Source organism: Lissotriton helveticus, chromosome 2_1, assembly GCF_964261635.1.
Source record: "Lissotriton helveticus chromosome 2_1, aLisHel1.1, whole genome shotgun sequence".
In the NCBI taxonomy this organism is placed as follows: Eukaryota; Metazoa; Chordata; class Amphibia; order Caudata; family Salamandridae; genus Lissotriton; species Lissotriton helveticus.
In genome coordinates, this window is record NC_136059.1 from 1,687,416,589 (window position 1) to 1,687,436,350 (window position 19,762).

The 19,762-nt window shown below is 43.0% G+C and overlaps 1 protein-coding gene across 4 annotated transcripts in view; it reads left to right on the forward strand.

Moving 5' to 3' along the window:
* SUSD1 (sushi domain containing 1) overlaps positions 1-19,762 on the forward strand; it is a 678,087-nt gene that overhangs the window by 312,637 nt on the left and 345,688 nt on the right. For all 4 annotated transcript variants that reach the window (XM_078676643.1, XM_078676646.1, XM_078676644.1 and 1 more), the window contains 3 exons: positions 8,920-9,099; positions 9,822-10,001; positions 11,706-11,806. In XM_078676643.1, the coding sequence (XP_078532769.1) occupies positions 8,920-9,099; positions 9,822-10,001; positions 11,706-11,806 (461 nt within the window). The remainder of the gene's footprint in view (positions 1-8,919; positions 9,100-9,821; positions 10,002-11,705; positions 11,807-19,762) is intronic.

Here is a 19,762-nt window from a genome sequence, read left to right on the forward strand (position 1 = left end):
TCTGGTGTAGCGTGCTACTTGCCCAAAAAGCAATTCAACACCTCGTCAGGGGTAGTAAGCGCTATATAAATGCAATTACAGTACAATACAATACAATACATACAGTCAGACCATTTTCACATGGTAACACTTCAACAAGTACTACCACTTCTTCAAAAGAACGACCTTCTGTCTATTCTATACTTAAAGGACGCCTATTTTCATATTCCAATCCATCCCGCTCATCGCAAATTTCTCAGATTTGTGATAGCGGGTCAACATTACCTGTTCAAGGTACTCCCGTTTGGAGTCACCACTGCCCCCACAGTCTTCACAAAGCATCTGGCGGTAGTCACTGCTCACTTGAGAAGACAACACATCCATGTCTTCCCCTACTTGGACGAATGGCTCATCGAAGCCAGTAGTTATCCAAAGTGTCTCCAGCACACTCAGAGAACAATTCAGGGCCCGATCCACAAAAGTAATCTGAGACAAAATCCTAACTTTACGACTTTCGGTATTCACAGAAGGCATTTACGAGTACTAAGGTTAGGATTTTGTCTCAGTTAAACATAAGTTGTGGTCTTAAGTTAAACTTAAGACCAAAACTTAAGTTTAACTGGTGTTGGTCCATCAGTCGTGAGACTGTGTCGGTCCATCAGTCTTAGACGGTGCCGGTCCATTGGACATGAGACATGTCAGTCCATCTGTCATGAGGCGGTGTCAGTCCATTGGTCGTGAGATGGAAAATCTGATTCCTGGTCCTTGTAACCACTGCAAGGGCACACAAGAGGAGACGATATACTGGACAGCATCTGCAACTTCTTTGAAACACAGCCCATACCATTAATCAATCTTGTCAGCATCACAACAGATTGGCTCCTGCCTTAGTAGGCCATGAGGGAGGCGCTTTCTATCTCAGTTTAAAAAGAAGCTCACCAGACAGGCTGTCATAGACTACCACTATATTATTCATCAAGAAGTTCTGTGAGCAAAATTAAAGCAAGGAGAATGTAACATCCTAAAACTTGCAGTGAAAAGTGTTAATTTTATTTGTGGTAAAGCCCTTAATCATAGACTTTTTAAATCAATGCTGCAGGACTCCGAAGGGGAATATACAGTCCTCTTGATGCACATTAAAGTGTGATAGGTAAGCAAAGTTAAATTTCTGGAGCGATTCATCGCTTTGCTTCCTGAAATTGAACAGTTTGTAAACAGTAGAGGTCAGTCATTCCCAGACCTAAACGATGTGAAATGGCATATAATGCTCCATTTTCTTTCTTATCTTATCAATTCGCACACTTCAATGCCCTAAATTTGGCACTGCAAAGAGAACAACAGCTTGTGTTCTTCTTGATAAATGGAATTTACACATTGGAAAGTACACTTGTGCTATTCAAAGACTTCACCCACTTTCCAAAACTGTTTGCTGTGACTGAAAGGTTTCCAAATGCACAAGAAATGCTGTCAGTGCTAAACCTTGGTGCTTATCTTGAGGAAATATGTGGGGAGATCAAAAGGTGATTTTCTCAATTTATATGTGTGTGTGTATTTGAGCTTGTAAAGCGCACTGCTACCCGTACTAGGTTTCCTGGCGCTGTATAACTCTGGGCAACCGGTCCTGGCTTTCCCTGTGTGATGGTCCCTGCTGGGAGTCCCCAAGGTGGAGCCAGGCATCCCCGGAGTTGATGGGGCAGTTGTGGAGATTAGGCAAGCTAATGCCCAGAGTTGCCGAGTGGAACCCCTGATTAGAGTAAGCACCGAAGCGAGAATTATCGAGTCCGCTGACCCAAGTCCATGACCCTGCCGCGTCAGGAATTGAACCCTGGTCCCGGGCTGACTTCTGCTCCCGGGTCTGCCGCCTCTAATCAGTGAGCCACACTACTCCACCCACCCAGATCCCACCCTGTTCAGGCTGCTTTAAAACCACTGGATGGTGAGTGCACAGTTGTTGAACTTATTGGCATAAAAAGGGCACAATCAGAAATAGAGATGATTAACATGCAGCACAACTCAGCTGTCAAAGCATCTTTTTTGGAGCAGGCACCAGAACAATTCTGGAAATTGTGCCCTCTGATCAATTTCCTCTTTCCTTTACAGTGGCTGAGAAAGTAATTTGTATGTTTGGGTCAGCATATGTTTGTGGAAATTAGTTTTCCACAATGGGCACGTTGAAGAGTAAACTCAGAAATAAACGTACAGAATTACAGACTTACATTAGGATCAACTCTTGAGGCTTGCTGTTTAAGACATGGTGGCATATATGCAATGCCCCTGCAGCACTTTTGTGATACTCCAGAGGCGCAGTGTGCTTGCCCTTATTTACAAGGCCACAGAAAGCCACCTTGTGTGGCTTTCCATTGCCTTGTAAGTATGGAGTAAGGCAATGACTTACTCTGCATGGAAGGGGCATTCCATGGGTTTTACTGTGGGTGTTCCCACGCAACACCCATTGTTTTTGAGAATGGCCCCCCCAAATTCCATGACTACCTCCTCGCATTCTCTCACTACCACCTGCAAAAGTGCTGCTCATCTCTCCTATAATAAGATATTGCCAAACACAGCACCCCCTGAAGCCGCACAAGTCGCACTGCCCTAAAGCCGGCCCTGATAAAGCACATTTGTGTTGGGAGAAGGCTTTGTAGAATAGCTGTGACATAGGCGAAGCATAGATATCATAAATCATGAGGCATAATTGAATGGAGAGCTCAACACTACACCAGTGGTACAAGTGTATTATTCACAGCAGATCATGGTGTTTCTTTGATGATGACTGAAACAACAAAACTTGGGGAATTAAGGAAGAACAGGAGGGGGAGGGGGTATCAAAGTGGGGGAGGGAGAGGAAGGAGCGAGCCCAGGGCAGAGTTAAGAAGATCATGTATAGCATCTAAGGGGGAAGGGGCCATTGAGGGGTCCCTCAAGTGTATGGCAAGAGTGTCCTCAAAGAGCTGGAGGGCACGCAGCTGCGGGGGAGCCTAGCAAGTGTTTCCTCATTGGGAAAAATAGTGAATAAGCGGTTGCCAGGTGTGAGAGAATTTGGCGAGCGTGTGGGTGAGGTGGACATTCAGTAGCTCCATTGCCACAGCGTGCCAAAGACGCAGGAACCATGCAGAGATAGGTGGGGGGGAGGGTTTCTTCCAATGAAGAGCAATAATTTGTCTTGCTGCCCCTAGCATCTGTGCAATGAGGCCCCAGTCAGAATGAGTCATGGTGGTGAGCCGAGATGCTCTTATGCCCTGTAGGGTCACCATGGAAGAGCTTGGTATGGGGAAGCCCACAGTATCTTTAATATGGCCAAGGACCTCCTTCCAGAATATTAACAGGTTGGTACAGGTTCACCAAATATGGATAAAGTCACCCACTGCTGTCTGGCATCTACAGCAGAGTAGGGAAAGGGTTTGGGGCATTTTCTGCAGGCGCGCAGGAGTATAGTACCAATGTGTCAGTAATTTGTAGGCTGATTTGTGTTGGGGAATGCTCCTGTAGATTTCAGGAATGTCAAGCCATAGTTGTTCCCAGCTTTCTGGTGTCACCTCTTCCCCTATGTCTGTCCTCCACTGCTTCTGATATGTGTGAGACTGGATGGGATATGAGTGTTGTAGACCCTTAAATGTGTGAGAGATTAAGCCACGGGTGCCCTCAAAGGCTTGGACCAGGGGTTCAAAATGGATGAGCGGTCCGGTTGCTCCCTGAGCATAGTTGGGGGTGAGCAGCCAGTGACAACGTTGATAATATTGTATCCTAGAAGATTATGTGATCTGGAAAGATTTCTTGCATTGCTCAGAAGTTTTAAAGGTGTCCCCCTCAAAGAGATCTTGAATTATGTGACATTCGCCCTCTCTCCAGGAAAGAAATGAGTGTGGTTGTGGGGGAGGGAAATTATGTGAGGCCTCTGGGGACCGCAGTTTTGTCCCAGATGTTGAGTACTGTTTTCGTAGTTTTTTCCTCTTTCCACATGTGCTGCAATCTCCAGCTCACATAGAACGAGGAAAACGCCTCCATCAATCCTGCCAACAACACAGACACCAGTGCGCCATGATGCAAGGGTGCCTTCGTTGGGGCTCTGCTGCAGTTTGTGTGCTGGCGCTGGCAGAAAGGACAGGAATGTGCAGTATCTTGTAGATAAGGTGCATTCCTGCCCTTTTCTTATGACGTAGGGCAGCACAGCTTGAAGGCTTGCGGTTCTGCCTATGCTAAAATATTCTAAATATGCCCCATAGTACTAGATTAAAGGACACTAATAGGAGATATGAAGTGTAAAATAAGTTCCTAGTATACCTGTCTTTAACTTCCCTATTTTACGGATTCAGTTAAATGTGTGCTGCATTGGGCATGTGCCTAATATCTGATTAATGAGGATTACCATGCTATACCTCTTAAAATCGATATTGTCTGATATTAAAAATGTATTATCAAAATGGCAATATAATGTGTTTTTTAAAGTGTGCACCCTGTTGGTCAACGCATTAAATGAACACACAAAATGCAATTAAAACAGCACAATTGCACATTACAAACAACAAGAATATATTGAACATTTCTACCATGGTTAAAATGTAATCTAAAAGCCTAACATCCTAAAACCTACTTCAATACGCTACACTAGGACAGCATGGAGAGTAGAATAACTTGCAGCTGGATTTTCTTAGAGGGGATGAGTGCACTGCAAACCTTGTTTATAGCAGGAAGCTATATTTATCAGGAGTCATGGAGACCGTGATCCATGCGAAAGGCAAACAAGCATTCAGCATCAGCATAAACTCCTCCCGAGCTCAGGTTCAGTTTCAGCTTTCATTTGAAAGTGTGCTATGGCATCTCTGGCAGGTCGGATCGTCTTTTGATCTGGCAGTACCTCGCTTGCAATAATCTGAGGTGAAGGACCTCACCTGACAGGTGGTCAAGTGGCAGTCTTTTTATGCTGTTTCTTATCTGAGATGGAATTTGCAATGTCCCCTTAGGAATGTCTGATTTAACAAATAGGCATCAAGATGCTAGTCTAAGATTCCGTTTTTAAACATATAAGTTAAAAGTACGACAATTTACACTACACTATTTTGGCTATTGTTCTTTTTTTTAACCTTGAAATTGAGAAACCAAGGCACTTTTTCCAGAGAGATGTCGCATCAGGTGTTTTGTTGATTTCTATATCTAAATGGCTTGACACTTTCACAGTTCTTGGAAAGATAAGGACATACAGCATCTGCGTCAAAAGCACACATGTTGATGATGCTGCAGAAATACAGAAAATGGAGTTTAAATGGAGTCAGGCATCGTGTCTTTACGTCAAGGGTTGAGAAGTCTTTATGTATGAAAATAAATCATATAGCATATAAATATATGATGGACTGAGAAAATACAAGAAGCGCCGTGCAGTCAAAGCAAATGACGAAAAAATATTTTTGCTAACCTCAAAATTCATAAGAAATAATACCAGTAGAGCTCACTACTGCGGATTCCAGCATTAGACATCATTTGGTCCCAAAGACCACCATTAAGCAAGCTTAATAAACCAAGGAAAAAAGTCCTACCCAAAGATCATTTGTGAACAATAGGTTGGTTAGAAGTATCTCATCACTATTCATTAATGTGGATCTCATACTGTTCTTGAAGAATAGCGGCTTATCATCTGCCTTGCACAGTCTTATCAATTCACACAGCCCTTGATGACAGCCCGAAGTCACACCATCTTTTTACAAACCATAAGAACCATCAGTTAGAAACTGTAAAACTCTTGGCTATGTTGAGAATATTTTGGGTTTGGCAAAATTGTGTAATGTTTCCACACGTAATACAGGCAATTTCTTGAGAAATACATATATGGGCAAATTAAATAAGGGCGGTTGCATGAAACAAGGTATTGCCCTCATGTACAAAAGCCATGTGAGACACCTTCACAGTGTAGTGGGTGGTCATCTGATGGACATTTTCCACTCAAATCAGCCTCCAAAAATGTAAGCGTTATGTGAAATATGTGAAACCTTATAATATGATTTATATTAAATTACACTTTTGCCCAACCTGCTACTATGTTGACGTTACCAGTTCACTTTCTTCATAATGACAAGATTTGAACTTAAAAAGCTCCAGTCTGAGATGTTCAATTCTCTTCAGCTTAGATAACAAGCGAATCCCAACATTCTAACCACACTCCCATCTCACTATCCTTGCAAGGCAGCAAAACACAACCAACCAAATTTCAATTTATGGCACTTGCAAGAATACTATAAAACATCTGTAGTAGATCATTTTATATTGATCACTGATGAGTATGCTATGGAAACGCTCCTCTCTTTTGCAGTCTACCTCACCACACATCTTTTACCCTGACAAGGATCTGGCGCCTTTCACATGCTCAGTCACAATCTGATCAGCTTCATCCCTCTATAAAGTACATATGCATCCACCAAACACCTAATAGGTTAGTGCAATCTCATTACCCTCAGTGATTGTATGTCATTATATTGAGATCAACAATACCCACCTACCAAAATATTGCATCCATTACATCACCTAACGCAACATTGTCAATGTAGAAAATAGGGTTACTGGTTGAGGGGAGTGAAACCCTACTGAAGCAGCAACTTCAATTTTTGTCAGGGTGATATACAAGTAAACCCCAAATTAACCTATGCTTAACAGCTCTTGCAGATAGGCACAAAAGCTTTCAGCCTTAACTTAGAGGCAATGTGTAAAGCATTTATGCTGCACTTAAACAGTAATAAAGTGAAAACACAAAAACTTTCACCAATTTAGAAAAATAGAGTACATTTTAATAAAGTATCTGACACCAAGACAACAACTATCCAATAAGTAGAACTGAAGAAATGCAATTTTAAAGGTTGCGGTAAAAATGGCGCATAAAGGCACAAAGCACCAACTGTGGTTATCTGGTCGTGCCAGACCGGCATAAAGTTGCAAGTTCAGGCCAACCCCAATGGGGTGCAGGCCGAAAACAGGGAGCAAGTTAGGCCCCATGAACAAAGTACAATAAATCTGGTTGTAGAGAGGTGTGAGGTCCTGAATTGATGATGCGTAGTGCAGCGGTGATTCCGATGAGCTGCAGGCTAGTGGTGCGGTGGCCTGTGTCATGGATGTGTAACGCAGTGGATGCGAGATACTGCATTGAGGATGCATTGTGCAGCTGTGGTTCCGAGGAGTTATTAGGCTGCGATGCGAGGTCTTGTATCAAGGATGCATCATGTAGTGGTGGTTTCCAAGGAGCTGCGAGGTCCTGTGTCAGGGATGCGTCACAAAGAGGCAGTTCTGAGGAGCTGCAAAGTCCTGCAGCGAGGATGTGTCATGCAGCTGCGGTTTCCATGCGATTGTGCGAGGTAGTGTGTCGCGCTGCATAGGGTGTGCTTGGGCCGCAGCTGGGCTGGCAAAACACCTTCAGGCCCACTTCCAAGGGTCCGGGACTAAGTTGGCCGAGATGCTGGGTTCAAGGTGGCTGAAATCTTTCTGTCCCTGAGGCTCTGAGCAGGAGGCCAGCCAACTAGCCCTTAGGGTCACTCCGGTTCAAGATGCATGTCCAGTTGTTCTTTCTAAGGCAGCAGAGTAGCAGAGCAGCAGTCCTTCTTGTAGCAGAGCAGCACAGCAGTTCATCTGAGTCTTCTAAAGGTCCAGATGCACACTGAAGAGTTTGGTCTGAGGGTTCAATATTTATACTTGGTGCCAGGTTTGAAGTGGGGGAAGCTTCTAGAGTTCTTCGCCTACAGAGGTATCTGGAATTTCCTGCCCTGGCCCCAGCTTGTCTGGGAACACAAAGGCCTAGTGTTAAACCCTCTGCGAGTGTGCTGAGGCAGCTTCATTGTGATGCACAAGTGTGGTAGGTGATAGCTTCACCCCCCAATCAAGTCAGAGATGGCCATTCTCCCAAAACCTATTCCCCCTTTGTCTCACAGTCTGGGAGCAATACACAAAGACCAACTGCCAGCTGCACATTGTCATGTGACCCAGGATACAGGCTGCAGTCACCAAATGGTTGGGAAAAGAAAATGTCAACTTTCCAAAAGTGGCCTTTTTAGAATTCTGACTTAAAATCAAGCTTTACTATAAAAGAGGGGTTTAAACTACAATTCTTTAGAGACTAAACTCAACCTTCCCACCTGCTCCCAATTGAAAGTTATCACTTATTAAATGTAATAAGATAACCCAATGTTATCCTACGGGAGAGGTAGGCCTTTCAGTTGTGAAAAACGAATTTGAGCGTTTTTCTCTGCCAGGAGATGTAAGAGTTACAAGTACATGTCCAACTCTTTAAATACACTGCAGTCCACTAGTACCATGTAATACACAAGCCCTGGATACGTGTAGTGCCACTTTGCTAGTGACTTACAAGTAAACTAAAATGGGACAACTGGGTGGAAGCCACTGTTACCATGTTTTAGGGAGTGAGCACAAGCACTTTAGCACTGGTTAACAATGGTAAAGTGCACAGAGTCCTAAGAGCCCACAAAAAAGTTTTTGGAAAACCAGGACAGTAAAGGCCGAAAGTTTGGGATTGGCCCTGCAATGATGGCCAAGTCCAACAGTCAAGTTAAGTACATGTCTACTATCCATAACACCGCATCTCCTTACCTTGACAATGTAGTGGTGGTCAGTGTAGTGGAGGCAATATTTTTGTCAGCCCATATATATCACATACAATATAGTGACCATACTCCTCCTGTCACTCTATCACACCTAAGATGACCTTTCACTGCTGTCCTCTTGTCGAACTTTACACACAGACATGAGAGGCCAGTTGCACTCCTTTGAATATCAAGGCAGTCGTAAATGCAGTGCTAATTCAACCCCTCTGGTGTTATAGAAGCCCATGCTGAAAAGCTTCAATATATTGCTTTGGGGCTTCTCCATAGTTGTTACAGTGGCTGGCTGGGTCCAACCTTGACTTAATAAATGCTGACTTTTAGAACTAAATTTTTTTTTGTATTTCAGCAATAGTTTGTGGCAGACCTCCATTAATTCCACATGCACAGCTGATCTGGGATAACAACACTGGAGCTGGGAGCGTGGCGATGTACGTTTGTGAAAAGGGGTTCCGTAGAGCAAATGGAAGGAATGTATCCCACTGTATGTCTAATGGCTCCTGGGAAGTTCCTGATATGGTTTGCAAAGGTAGCTTTGCTATTTGATTTAAGATATGTATTTCCAGTTTTCCACTATTGTGAATACATGTACATCTGTCTTTTTGCTTCTCTATTTCTGACTGTCTGTCTGTCTGTCTGTCTGTCTGTCTGTCTGTCTGTCTGTCTGTCTGTCTGTCTGTCTGTCTGTCTGTCTGTCTGTCTGTCTATCTATCTATCTATCTATCTATCTATCTATCTATCTATCTATCTATCTATCTATCTATCTATCTATCTATATATCTATCTGTCTGTCTGTCTGTCTGTCTACCTTTGTAGAAAAGTAGAAAAGAAATCTAGCACAATAAACAAGTTACTTTGGATCCCAATGTAATAAACTAAATCCACACAAATGCTTTAATTGTACTAAGGCAATTTTCAAATGGATATCTTCATGCAGCCCAACAAGCACACGTGTGCCCAAGTTCAATTACTGCGGACAAAACAGCAGGTAACAGACATGCCACACAGAATGATTGAAAAGTTGATATTCCAGTCAAACAAATCTTCTTCTTACACCAACAGTAGCTAGCAAACATCAGTCAGTATAACACACACGAATAACACACATAAACTAGTTTGTGTAGGTGCTGGAATGCTCCATTGGACCATCAATAAAGGTCTGAGGTGCGGGTTAGACGTGGAGTCATTTTATTTTCCAGGAAAAACGACTTCTTCACGAATAAAACATGTCCCTTCTTCTCCTCAAAACAGAGATCTACTGTGGTATCCCTAAGAAAATCAAACATGCTGAAATAGTGTGGAGCGGCAATGCAACAGTGGGAAGCAAAGCATATTTTGTTTGTAAAAATAGTTTCACAAAATCTGGTGGAAATAATTATTCGGTGTGCACAGATGAAGGTGTTTGGGACGAGAGTACTCTGACATGCACAGGTAAATTTAAACAACTACAGAGCTACAGAAAACTAGAAAAGAAAGCAATGATAATCACAAACACTAAAATAAAATTGTAATGAGTTGAATGTTAAAATCATATGGTGTATATTCTCAAGAGATTTATGTTTTGGAGAAACTTGCAAGTGAGGTGAAGTTTGTTTGGCAGTTCCATTCACAGTTGTCTCCCTAATGCCTGCACAGTCTGGTCTGTCACCATTCCCATTGAAATGAAAAGGTACTTGGTAATCACTGCCTAAGTCCCCTGTTTTCCAGCTCAATCTGATTCGGGTGATTAACTTTGCATTGCCAGGCCTAAAGTTGTGGCTAGTGGCGCAGTCTGGGGCAACTCCTTACTAATATTTTAATCCTTTCCTAATAAAGGCTTTCAGGATGTACATATGTTCTAACTTGACCCTTTTGTTCCACTGGAAGCCGGACTGCTCTTTCAAAGTCAGGACCATATGGTCCAATGTTCTTACATCTACCCAACTCAGAGCCTGTGCCCTTGAATATGGCTTTCCTGGAACACCGAGATCAGGTTTCTTGATGTTCCTAAGAATGTAAACTTAGACTCCCTGGTTTGCACGCTTATTGTGGTGGTCATTGTTCCCAGTTCATGACACCGTAGGATTGGATAGTCCTGTCAAACGTTCTCTCAAATCTCAGAACCCTAATTTTGTGTCCTTAAAAACAGCAAAGCTTATTCATCCAAGACTTCTATGTTTCAGGCAGTTTCTGATCTTCACATTGCAATCCTCAGCCCACGTCGAGGATGTCTCAAGTATTTTTCAAAAGTGCCGTGTAATCACAAATAATATACACTAGGTGAGTCCTTTTGTTGTTTCTTTAATCTCAGGGTCTTCAAATAGCCGACACGTGTTTCGTTGCATACATGGGAAATCGTCCCATGACTTTATCAAGGTTATGTGTTCTGTGAAAGAATCTTTTCTTTGTGGTGATAATTCCGACCCACAAGGGGTTCCGTATCTTACGACATCTAAACGCGTGTATAACGTAGGGATTCCAATATATCCCTGAAGTCTCCAGCGTGATTTAAATTGTGAAGTGCCTCAACATCGTTCCTTGATGTCCTCTGAGTATGGGACACGCACTGATAGGACATCAAGGAACGACAGTGAGGCACTTTACACTTTAAATCACGCTGGAGACTTCAGGGATATATCGGAATCCTTACGTTATACAGGTATTTAGACGTCGTAAGATACGGAACCTCTTGTGGGTCGGAATTATCACCACAAAGAAAAGATTCTTACACAGAAGACCTAGCCTTGATAAAGTCGTGGAACGATTTCCCATGTATGCGATGAAATACGTATCGGCTGTTTGAAGACCCTGAGATTAAAGAAACAACAAAAGGACTCACCTACGTGTATATTATTTGTGATTACACTGCACTTTTGAAAAATACTTGAGACATCCTCGACGTGTGCTGAGGATTGCAATGTTTATGTATTTAGTGGACTTAGGTCACTAGCTTTGGGGAGGTCAGTGGTTCTCCCCACCTTGCAGCACTATCACCTTAGATCAGCTGGTTTCTTTTAAAATACATGTGCTATTCTCCTGTGTGGCGCCCTCTATCTTAAAAGTATACCACAGACCATTAATCTTTCAGTTTCTGATCTTGTAGAGTGACCTTGCTGCTTTACTGATGCGTATTATAATTTTCTTTTCCTTTGCCAGCGGATAAGATCGACATCATAGGCAACCTTACTTTAATCAATGAAACCTGTCTGAGGTGGAGAAAAGCATCTGGACGGGTATCCTGGAAGCTTTTTTACTCGGTGAGCAACATAACACGTTAAGTGCGGGAGTCGCTGATTACTGTAAACTGATTTTTTAACTTTTTAAGTAAGAAGTCAAAGCACCTACCCATGCTCAACCATTCTGCACATCCTGGCATATACCTTATTTTTCTGGTGACGAATGTACCCAAAAGGTTAAAGCCTTTCTGGTGGTGCTTTACTATGGCTTCATCAGGGCCAGAAGCCTCCCCTCTTCAAGCCTTTCTCTGTATGTGAGAAATTTGAATTTATTTCTGTGATGGCACATCCTCAAGAAATGCACAGGTGCTGATAATCCACTTACTTTTGTTGACCCTCAAAGCACCTGTAGCCACTGTGTGCATAGTGGGAAATCGGTCATATACCACAAATTTGGACCGCATTAGTTAGTTAGCCCTTTTAATATTACCTGAATCTGAAGCCTTTCATTCTCCATGCTCCTAGAAGCTTGCAACATCATTAAAGGGACAGAAAGATGTGATCTGATTTTTCTTTTTTCCTTGAAGAAGAGTTTGCCAGCTTGCTTTTGAAGACACTGTAATTTTGAATTTGCTTTTTTATGGACTACGGTGTAAACAGTGTTCCAGTAAATACATCCCGATACCATCAAAGCCTTAGCTCACTTTGGTGTAATACTTAGAGTATAAGGAGAATGCTTCTCTTAAACATGAGCTGGATGTTTTTTATATCACTCTTGCAGTTAGGTGATCAAAAAAGCATTTCACATTCAGCCATCCTCAGGGTACTGCCTAAGGTTTTTGAGTGGTGCCTAGTTTTGTTTATTTGACTAGATCAGAGTTCTCCAAAGTCGGTCCCCGAGGACTGGATCCATGCCAGATTTTTAACTTAACTACATTTTTCTAAATGGGTATACGCTAAAAATCTGGCATGGATCCAGCCCTGGACTAGATGACCAGTAGCTATTTCCTCATTTGTCTCCAACTCTTAGGATGTCAGTCTTAGAGCTGTTTTGGTCCAAGTACCCCTCTGCCATCCAGTGATGCTCAGCTTGGCATGTAGTGATGTTCTTATAATGCTCTTCTGAAATACCCAGCTTGTGTGTATTTAGAAAATATTTGCATCCATTTGGAACTGGAGTTTGTGCTAGGATAGAATCTGGGTTAAAGATCTCCTAATTATTCAAGGAGATCTCTCTGGGGCCTACACACAACCTACTTAATTGTTGAAGAATATAAACTGATTCGAATTTCCTAGATCTGCTTTTCAGGAATAGTGAAACCCATTAAATTGAAGTGGCGGTCATCACACATTTTTTCCAGATGCTCCGTTAATGTTTTGGGTTCAGCTAGTCACATGATGCTTATGTCTGAAGAGAATGATGATTTCTGATTATTCCTGGTCAGGGGACTCAATCCAGGGTTCCCTAATATTGATTAGTGCAGTCTTAATTGTTGTATCTGGTCTGAAGTGTGATATTCTGTCATGAATAATGTAATTTGCTTCTAAGAATTCTTGCACCTGCCAAGATTTTGTGGATGAAGAGTATTTTCAAGTTCACTCTGCTGTCTACTGGATTCTTTGGGTTTGCCAATGGGTTATTCAATAAGGAAGTTATCCTTGCATGTTTTAATGCATTGGGAACTGTTGCTGGGCTGAATGGAGCATTAATAATTCTATTTGTCTCCAAGTCTATTGAGGCTAGGTATTCTTTCATAATGTTTGCAGAGACAGGATCAACGTTCAACGCTTTTAACGTATCCGCTGTGTTGAGCATTTCTTCAAAATTCAATGAGGTACAGAATGGAAAAAAGTCTTGAAAGATTAGATGTTCAATTAGAATTTTAGAGAGGATGACAGGGCTCTTTCAGATGTCTGCTGATCTCTTGGGGAAGTGTTTTTACGTCAAGATGATCAAAACCTTTAAATGCACAAACTCTCTCACTTCTCTAACTATATTAAACAGTTCTTTTCGTTATATGCTTGATGAATACAAGTTGCATGATGCTGTTTCCTTGCCCTCTGTTGTAACCTGTGATAAACCCTCATTTGGACTTTATAGATCTCTGATTGGAATTTTCTCTACCATCATTCCATTTTCCATCAAACTCTTTTTATATTTTCTGGCTGTAACCTGAACTATGTATTGGCCATCTTGGCTACATACTAGTTTTTTTTAGCGGCCTACTATGTCTAGAGTCCATATTTTTGTGATTGACAGACTCGAGAAGAAGATCTGGACAGGTCGTAATTGAGATTTGCAGGTTAAGGGGCCCATTAGGATCACGGGGCGGATCGCCACCGCCCGCATTCCCCCCCGCCATATTACTATGGCAGGGGGGGGGAACGTGGCAGATGGAAAGACTGGCTGCCGCTTTTCCGACCGGTCAACGAGTTGACCGGGCGGAAAAGGGTTTAATATGGTGGCGGTGTCTGTTAGACACCGCCATCCATATTACTATGCAGGCGGTGACATGCCTTTCCGTGGCAGCATTAAGGCATGCGGTGTATGATATTGGGGGCCCATTGCGGGCCCCCAGGGACTCTGGGGGGTGCACATGGGGGGTACCTATGGCAGTTCCATGCACAACATGGCAAGCACTGCACGGTGCATGTTGTGCATGGAAGTGCACAACATGCCTTCCTGGCATTGTGGCGGGCCGTGCTGAGTGCACCACCCACCACAATGACAGAAATGCAGTGGCGGGTGCATCCTAATTGCCCCAACGGGACCCCCGCCCTTATGGCGGGCGGTCCCGTTTCCCGATAGGGTGGCGGGCGGACAAAGTCCACCCTCCATCCAAATGGCCTCTCAAGTGTGGTGGTTAACACTTGTGGAACTTCGTTGTTAAGATCTTACTGTGATCCTAGCACTTACTACTGTTATAACGTTCAGACCATTTCCTTTTAGTGTGATTGTAAGTAGGTATTGTAGAAAATGTTATTAGGGAATTGATTATTCTAAGATTGAGGCTCAACATTTGGATCTGCGGTGCCGATACCACAAGTAAAAACCAACTCCTATGTAGAACCTACCAAATAAAAAAAGGTTACCATGACCATTTAAATGGATCCATGGTTTTCAATATTTTCCATGGTCTGTTTGGCACTTGGTGATTCTGAGGAGCAATCCTATGTGTGAATCAGCTTGGTCGCCAGGGCCAGGTTCACAACTTCTCCAGTGATGGCCAAGCTGTAGCCCAGTTTATGATATATTAGAGAAATGATGAAGGAACTGTTGGAGCATTGTGAGATCCGTTCTGTGGTGATCTCAAATTAAATATACATCATATCCAGTACTCTGGTACACAACAATGACTCATGGTGAACGAGTGCCAGTTCTCTGCCTCTGCCGCGAGATCAGTTTTTCAAAAGGAGGTCAAAGCATGGTGAAGAAGCACGTCAAACGAGATGGTAGCAGTAGGAGAGAATCCAGTTAATGTCACCCCAGGTACAGCAGAATCTTTATTCTCCATGATAATGTGTATTTCAGGATTGTATTTTCCTGCTGCACAGGCACTTATTTTCTTCATTTGGCCTCACTCTCGTTGTTTTTTACATTAATTAGGGGGACCAAGAGGGACTCCCTGAGTATCCCTCCCTCATTTGTTGTTATTACACAGGCACGTATTACGCCAATCCTCGGGTCTTAACAACTCAGCTTGGACAGTTTGGTGGGCGGTGATGCAGTAGCATTAGACATTGACGTCATTTAGGGGTCGCAAGGGGTCGTAGCTGTGGCCCCTGGCTTGCTCTTTGCTACCCGTAGCACTGCCTTTGCCGAATCCTGGCCTCAGTGGAGGCATATTCAGTGCCAGGAAGACAGGGGCAGCTGGGGATCCACACTCTTTATTTTCTGTCAATTTTTTATTAGACTAATAGTGAATAAATAAATTATATTAGTCACTAATAGTGTAATGAAAGAGGAGTACAATAAGCTGGAATAAGCCCTTCCATGGCAGCTGAGGCAAGTAAAAAAATGCTATTAAATGAATGTGTGTATGCTTGTGGGTGAGAGTGTTGTTAAGTGTGAGAGAGTGCATATGTGTGAATTTGTGTGCATTTGTAAGTATGTGTGTGGGAGTGAAAGTGGAGGTCAAAGGGCTTGTGATGTCACTTCTGTCACCCCTGGCATTTCGGTGAGTTGACGTCCATGGTTTTTTTGGGGCTGATTTAGAGAGATACCAACTGGAGTTACAAAAGGGGTCCCAATACCTCATCATTATAGGGTGATCTGGAGCAGGGTTCTCTAGCATGAGTCCACAAGAGCCAGTTCTCTACCATATTATCGGTATAGCCACTGTCAATGTAAAGGATTCCTTAAAATGCTCTCATCTGGATGTGCTAAAATCCGGCATTGCAGAAGTCCTTATCCATCAGCTTCGGTCATCCTGATGTGTAGCTTGATTCCTTTAACCCTACAAGAAGGCTGTGCTGCTTCCAGCATATCAGTTGCCCCACAGGGCCAAAGAGGATAGTTTAGATTGTATACAAACAGCCATGTCCATGCCTACCAATTTCTTGAGAGGACTTGAGGTGTAGGCCTCTGTCACGTGCATCCGTTGGTAATCTAACTCATTGCCCAATTTATTTATTTTATTTATTTTAAAAATTTATAAAGCGCAGCGTATACCCATGGGTGTCTTGGCGCTATAATTTTGCTGAAAATCCCAGAATGAGGTGGTATCTGCCTTAAAACGTATTATTACTGAGCGGATTATTGATCGAATAACCAGGTTTTTACCAATTTTCTAAATTGAAATAACGATGGTGACAGTTTTATTTCCTTTGGGAGCGTGTTCCAAATTTTGGCTGCGGCGTTGGTAAAGCTTCTATCGCCCCATGTCACCGTCCTGGTGACATGGGGCCAATGCAAATGAGTGCACATGTATTGTGATACATGGCAGCCATTTTGTTAGTTTTAATTTAGTGTTCTAGCCTGGCAAACAGCCATGTCAGAACAGTAAATTAGAGCTAAAAATGTTTTTAAAAATGTAACCAAGCAGCCCAATATCACTTTGTACCTGCCAGGCCGTTTTAAAAAACGAAATGAAATACATTTTAAAAATTAAAAAAACAAACAACAAATTAAAATATTTAAAATAGTGAGCAAGAGAGGGAGGAAGATGGTAAGTGGGATGAGGAGCAGTGGGAACTGGTGAGTAGGGGAACAAAAAGAATGCAAGTGGGAGGGGAGTGAGAAAGGAAATGCATGCACTTCTATGAGCACTAAATGGTACGGGAAAGAAAGAGCCCTCTGAAGTTAGCAGTAGAAGGATACAACTCATCCAGTCAACCACTCTGACATCTAAATGCATCTGGGCGGACCAAAAATAAGAACAGGATAAACCTTTGAATCAAGAGTAGACACCTAAGATAGACAAGAAAGCCATCCTGTCATGAACAACTGGATTTCCCATATCCCATTCGAAGTGTATGTTTTGTATTGAAAACAAAAGATCTTCCTTAGCAGAAACCTAACAAAGATCTCCCTTGTATGGTTTGCAAATGTTCTCAGTACAATTGCACTAAACAGTGCCCAAAATGCAGCTGTTTAAAATGGCTACAGGATAACAGTGCCATATCTTAAAACATGGCTCAGCACAACAATGCTGCTTTCCAGTTTTATAGCAGATATACATGCACTCTGGGATCAGGCACCACCACACATTAATTCAAGCACTACATACTAATCTAGTCCAATATAGCTCAATTGTGTGCCAGCCATCTCTCTCAGTATCTCACACTATGGTTAATTACTGTCACATGATGTACACCGCATCTCAGAAACAGCCCAATTCTTGCGAAGAATTTACCTGAAGGTTTACTTCTATGCTTGTTTACCTCTACGTTTAGATGTAGATTTACAAAGTTTGAGAATTCACAAAGAAATCCTAGAGGGATTATAAAATGCTGTGCCAGTCACAGATGTACAGCAGTACTCAGAAAACTTTAGCAAATGTCAATTTACACATGTGAAAACGTGCAGCATGAGTGCACTTTGTTTCTCCAAATTTATGTTTCCCCTTATGGAGATATACCTTTACCCTGAACCGCCACCAGTTTTGGTCGTGTTGTCAGCACATTTCCACCCCAAATTTACTACTATCCTTGAGAAGAGTAAATCTCTGAGCAAAAGTTAGTAAATACAAACAAGTATGGTGGTCAGTGTTCCCTGCCCTACATCGAGCACTCTACACTGTAATACAAGGTGTACAAACATGAAAATGTATGCGTAAGAAACACTTTTTACAGGCCTAAGCCATGTTTTATGAATAGCACATGTATTGTACCTTTATAAAAAGGTGGTATGTGAATGAGAGTGAACCCTATGCACATACATAGCTCTGGAAATTAAACCCAAATATTTACTATCAGTTTTATGTGTGATCGCCCCTTGTCAGTTTCACCCAGGATCTTTGTCAAAAAAAGCTTTATACATTATGTCCCCCTTGCACATGCACACTCATCTGCATAGGCTGTTTACCTCTCTCTTATGTACACCCTGCCTCATTTAAAAACGTATCTTTCTCACAGGGTGTATCACTCACCCTGTCAGCATCACTCTTCTTTGTCACACACCTTGACTTCAGACCCTTCCTCTATCTTTCACACTCTCTCACAAGCACACAGTCACAGTCTCTCTGGCACATCACATGTAAGCTCTAGAACATCTCAGGTCCCTATGAAATGAGGTCAAGTCTCATCTGCAGGGCCAGTAGTGCCTCTGGCAGGATGTGCCATGTTGTCCTGCACTCTGTGACTGTCCCTGAAGAACTGCTCATGGAGGAGCCCTGGAGTGACCAGTTTCTGGATATTTGTGAGACTGAGGAGAGGTGGTAAACACAGATTTAGAAACGTGTTTACCTTTGGAGCTGCTAATAAGAAGAAATATTGAAACCTGCAGTGAAGTGCCCAGAACCGTGAACTATCCCTAAATACTTTAATGCAGCCCCTTTAAAACAGGAGCCCTTAGGCTGGTTGCATCCATGGATAGTTCTGTCCTGGGTTTGTGCTGATGATATGTGTAACATCAGGGTTCCTCCTACAGGCATTGGCACCACCCCCATTAATAGAAGCAGAGGTCTTGGTGCTCAGGGGCAGAAACTGGGGGGCTGTAGACGAGTGCTACTTCTTTATACCGTGTGCCTCATATCCTCTGTAGATGAGTGCTACTGCTCTATACAGCGTGCCCCTTATCCTCTGTAGATGAGTGCTACTGCTCTATACCGTGTGCCTTGTATCCTCTGTAGATGAGTGCTACTGCTCTATACCACTGCGTGCCTCATATCCTCTGTAGATGAGTGCTACTGCTCTATACAGCGTGCCCCTTATCCTCTGTAGATGAGTGCTACTGCTCTATACCGTGTGCCTTGTATCCTCTGTAGATGAGTGCTACTGCTCTATACCACTGCGTGCCTCATATCCTCTGTAGATGAGTGCTACTGCTCTATACCGTGTGCCTCATATCCTCTGTAGACAAGTGTTACTGCTCTATACAGCCTGCCTCGTATTCTCTGTAGATGAGTGCTACTGCTCTATACTGTGTGCCTCATATCCTCTGTAGACGAGTGCTATTGCTCTATACCGCATGCCTCATATCCTCTGTAGACGAGTGCTACTGCTCTATCCTGCTGCGGGCCTCATATCCTCTGTAGACGAATGCTACTGCTCTGTACCGCGTGCCTCCTATCCTCTGTAGATGAGTGCTACTGCTCTATACCGTGTGCCTCATATCCTCTGTAGACAAGTGTTACTGCTCTATACAGCCTGCCTCGTATTCTCTGTAGATGAGTGCTACTGCTCTATACTGTGTGCCTCATATCCTCTGTAGACGAGTGCTATTGCTCTATACCGCATGCCTCATATCCTCTGTAGACGAATGCTACTGCTCTGTACCGCCTGCCTACTATCCTCTGTAGATGAGTGCTACAGCTCTATACCGCGTGCCTCATATCCTCTCTAGATGATTGCTACAGCTCCATACTGCATGCCTCA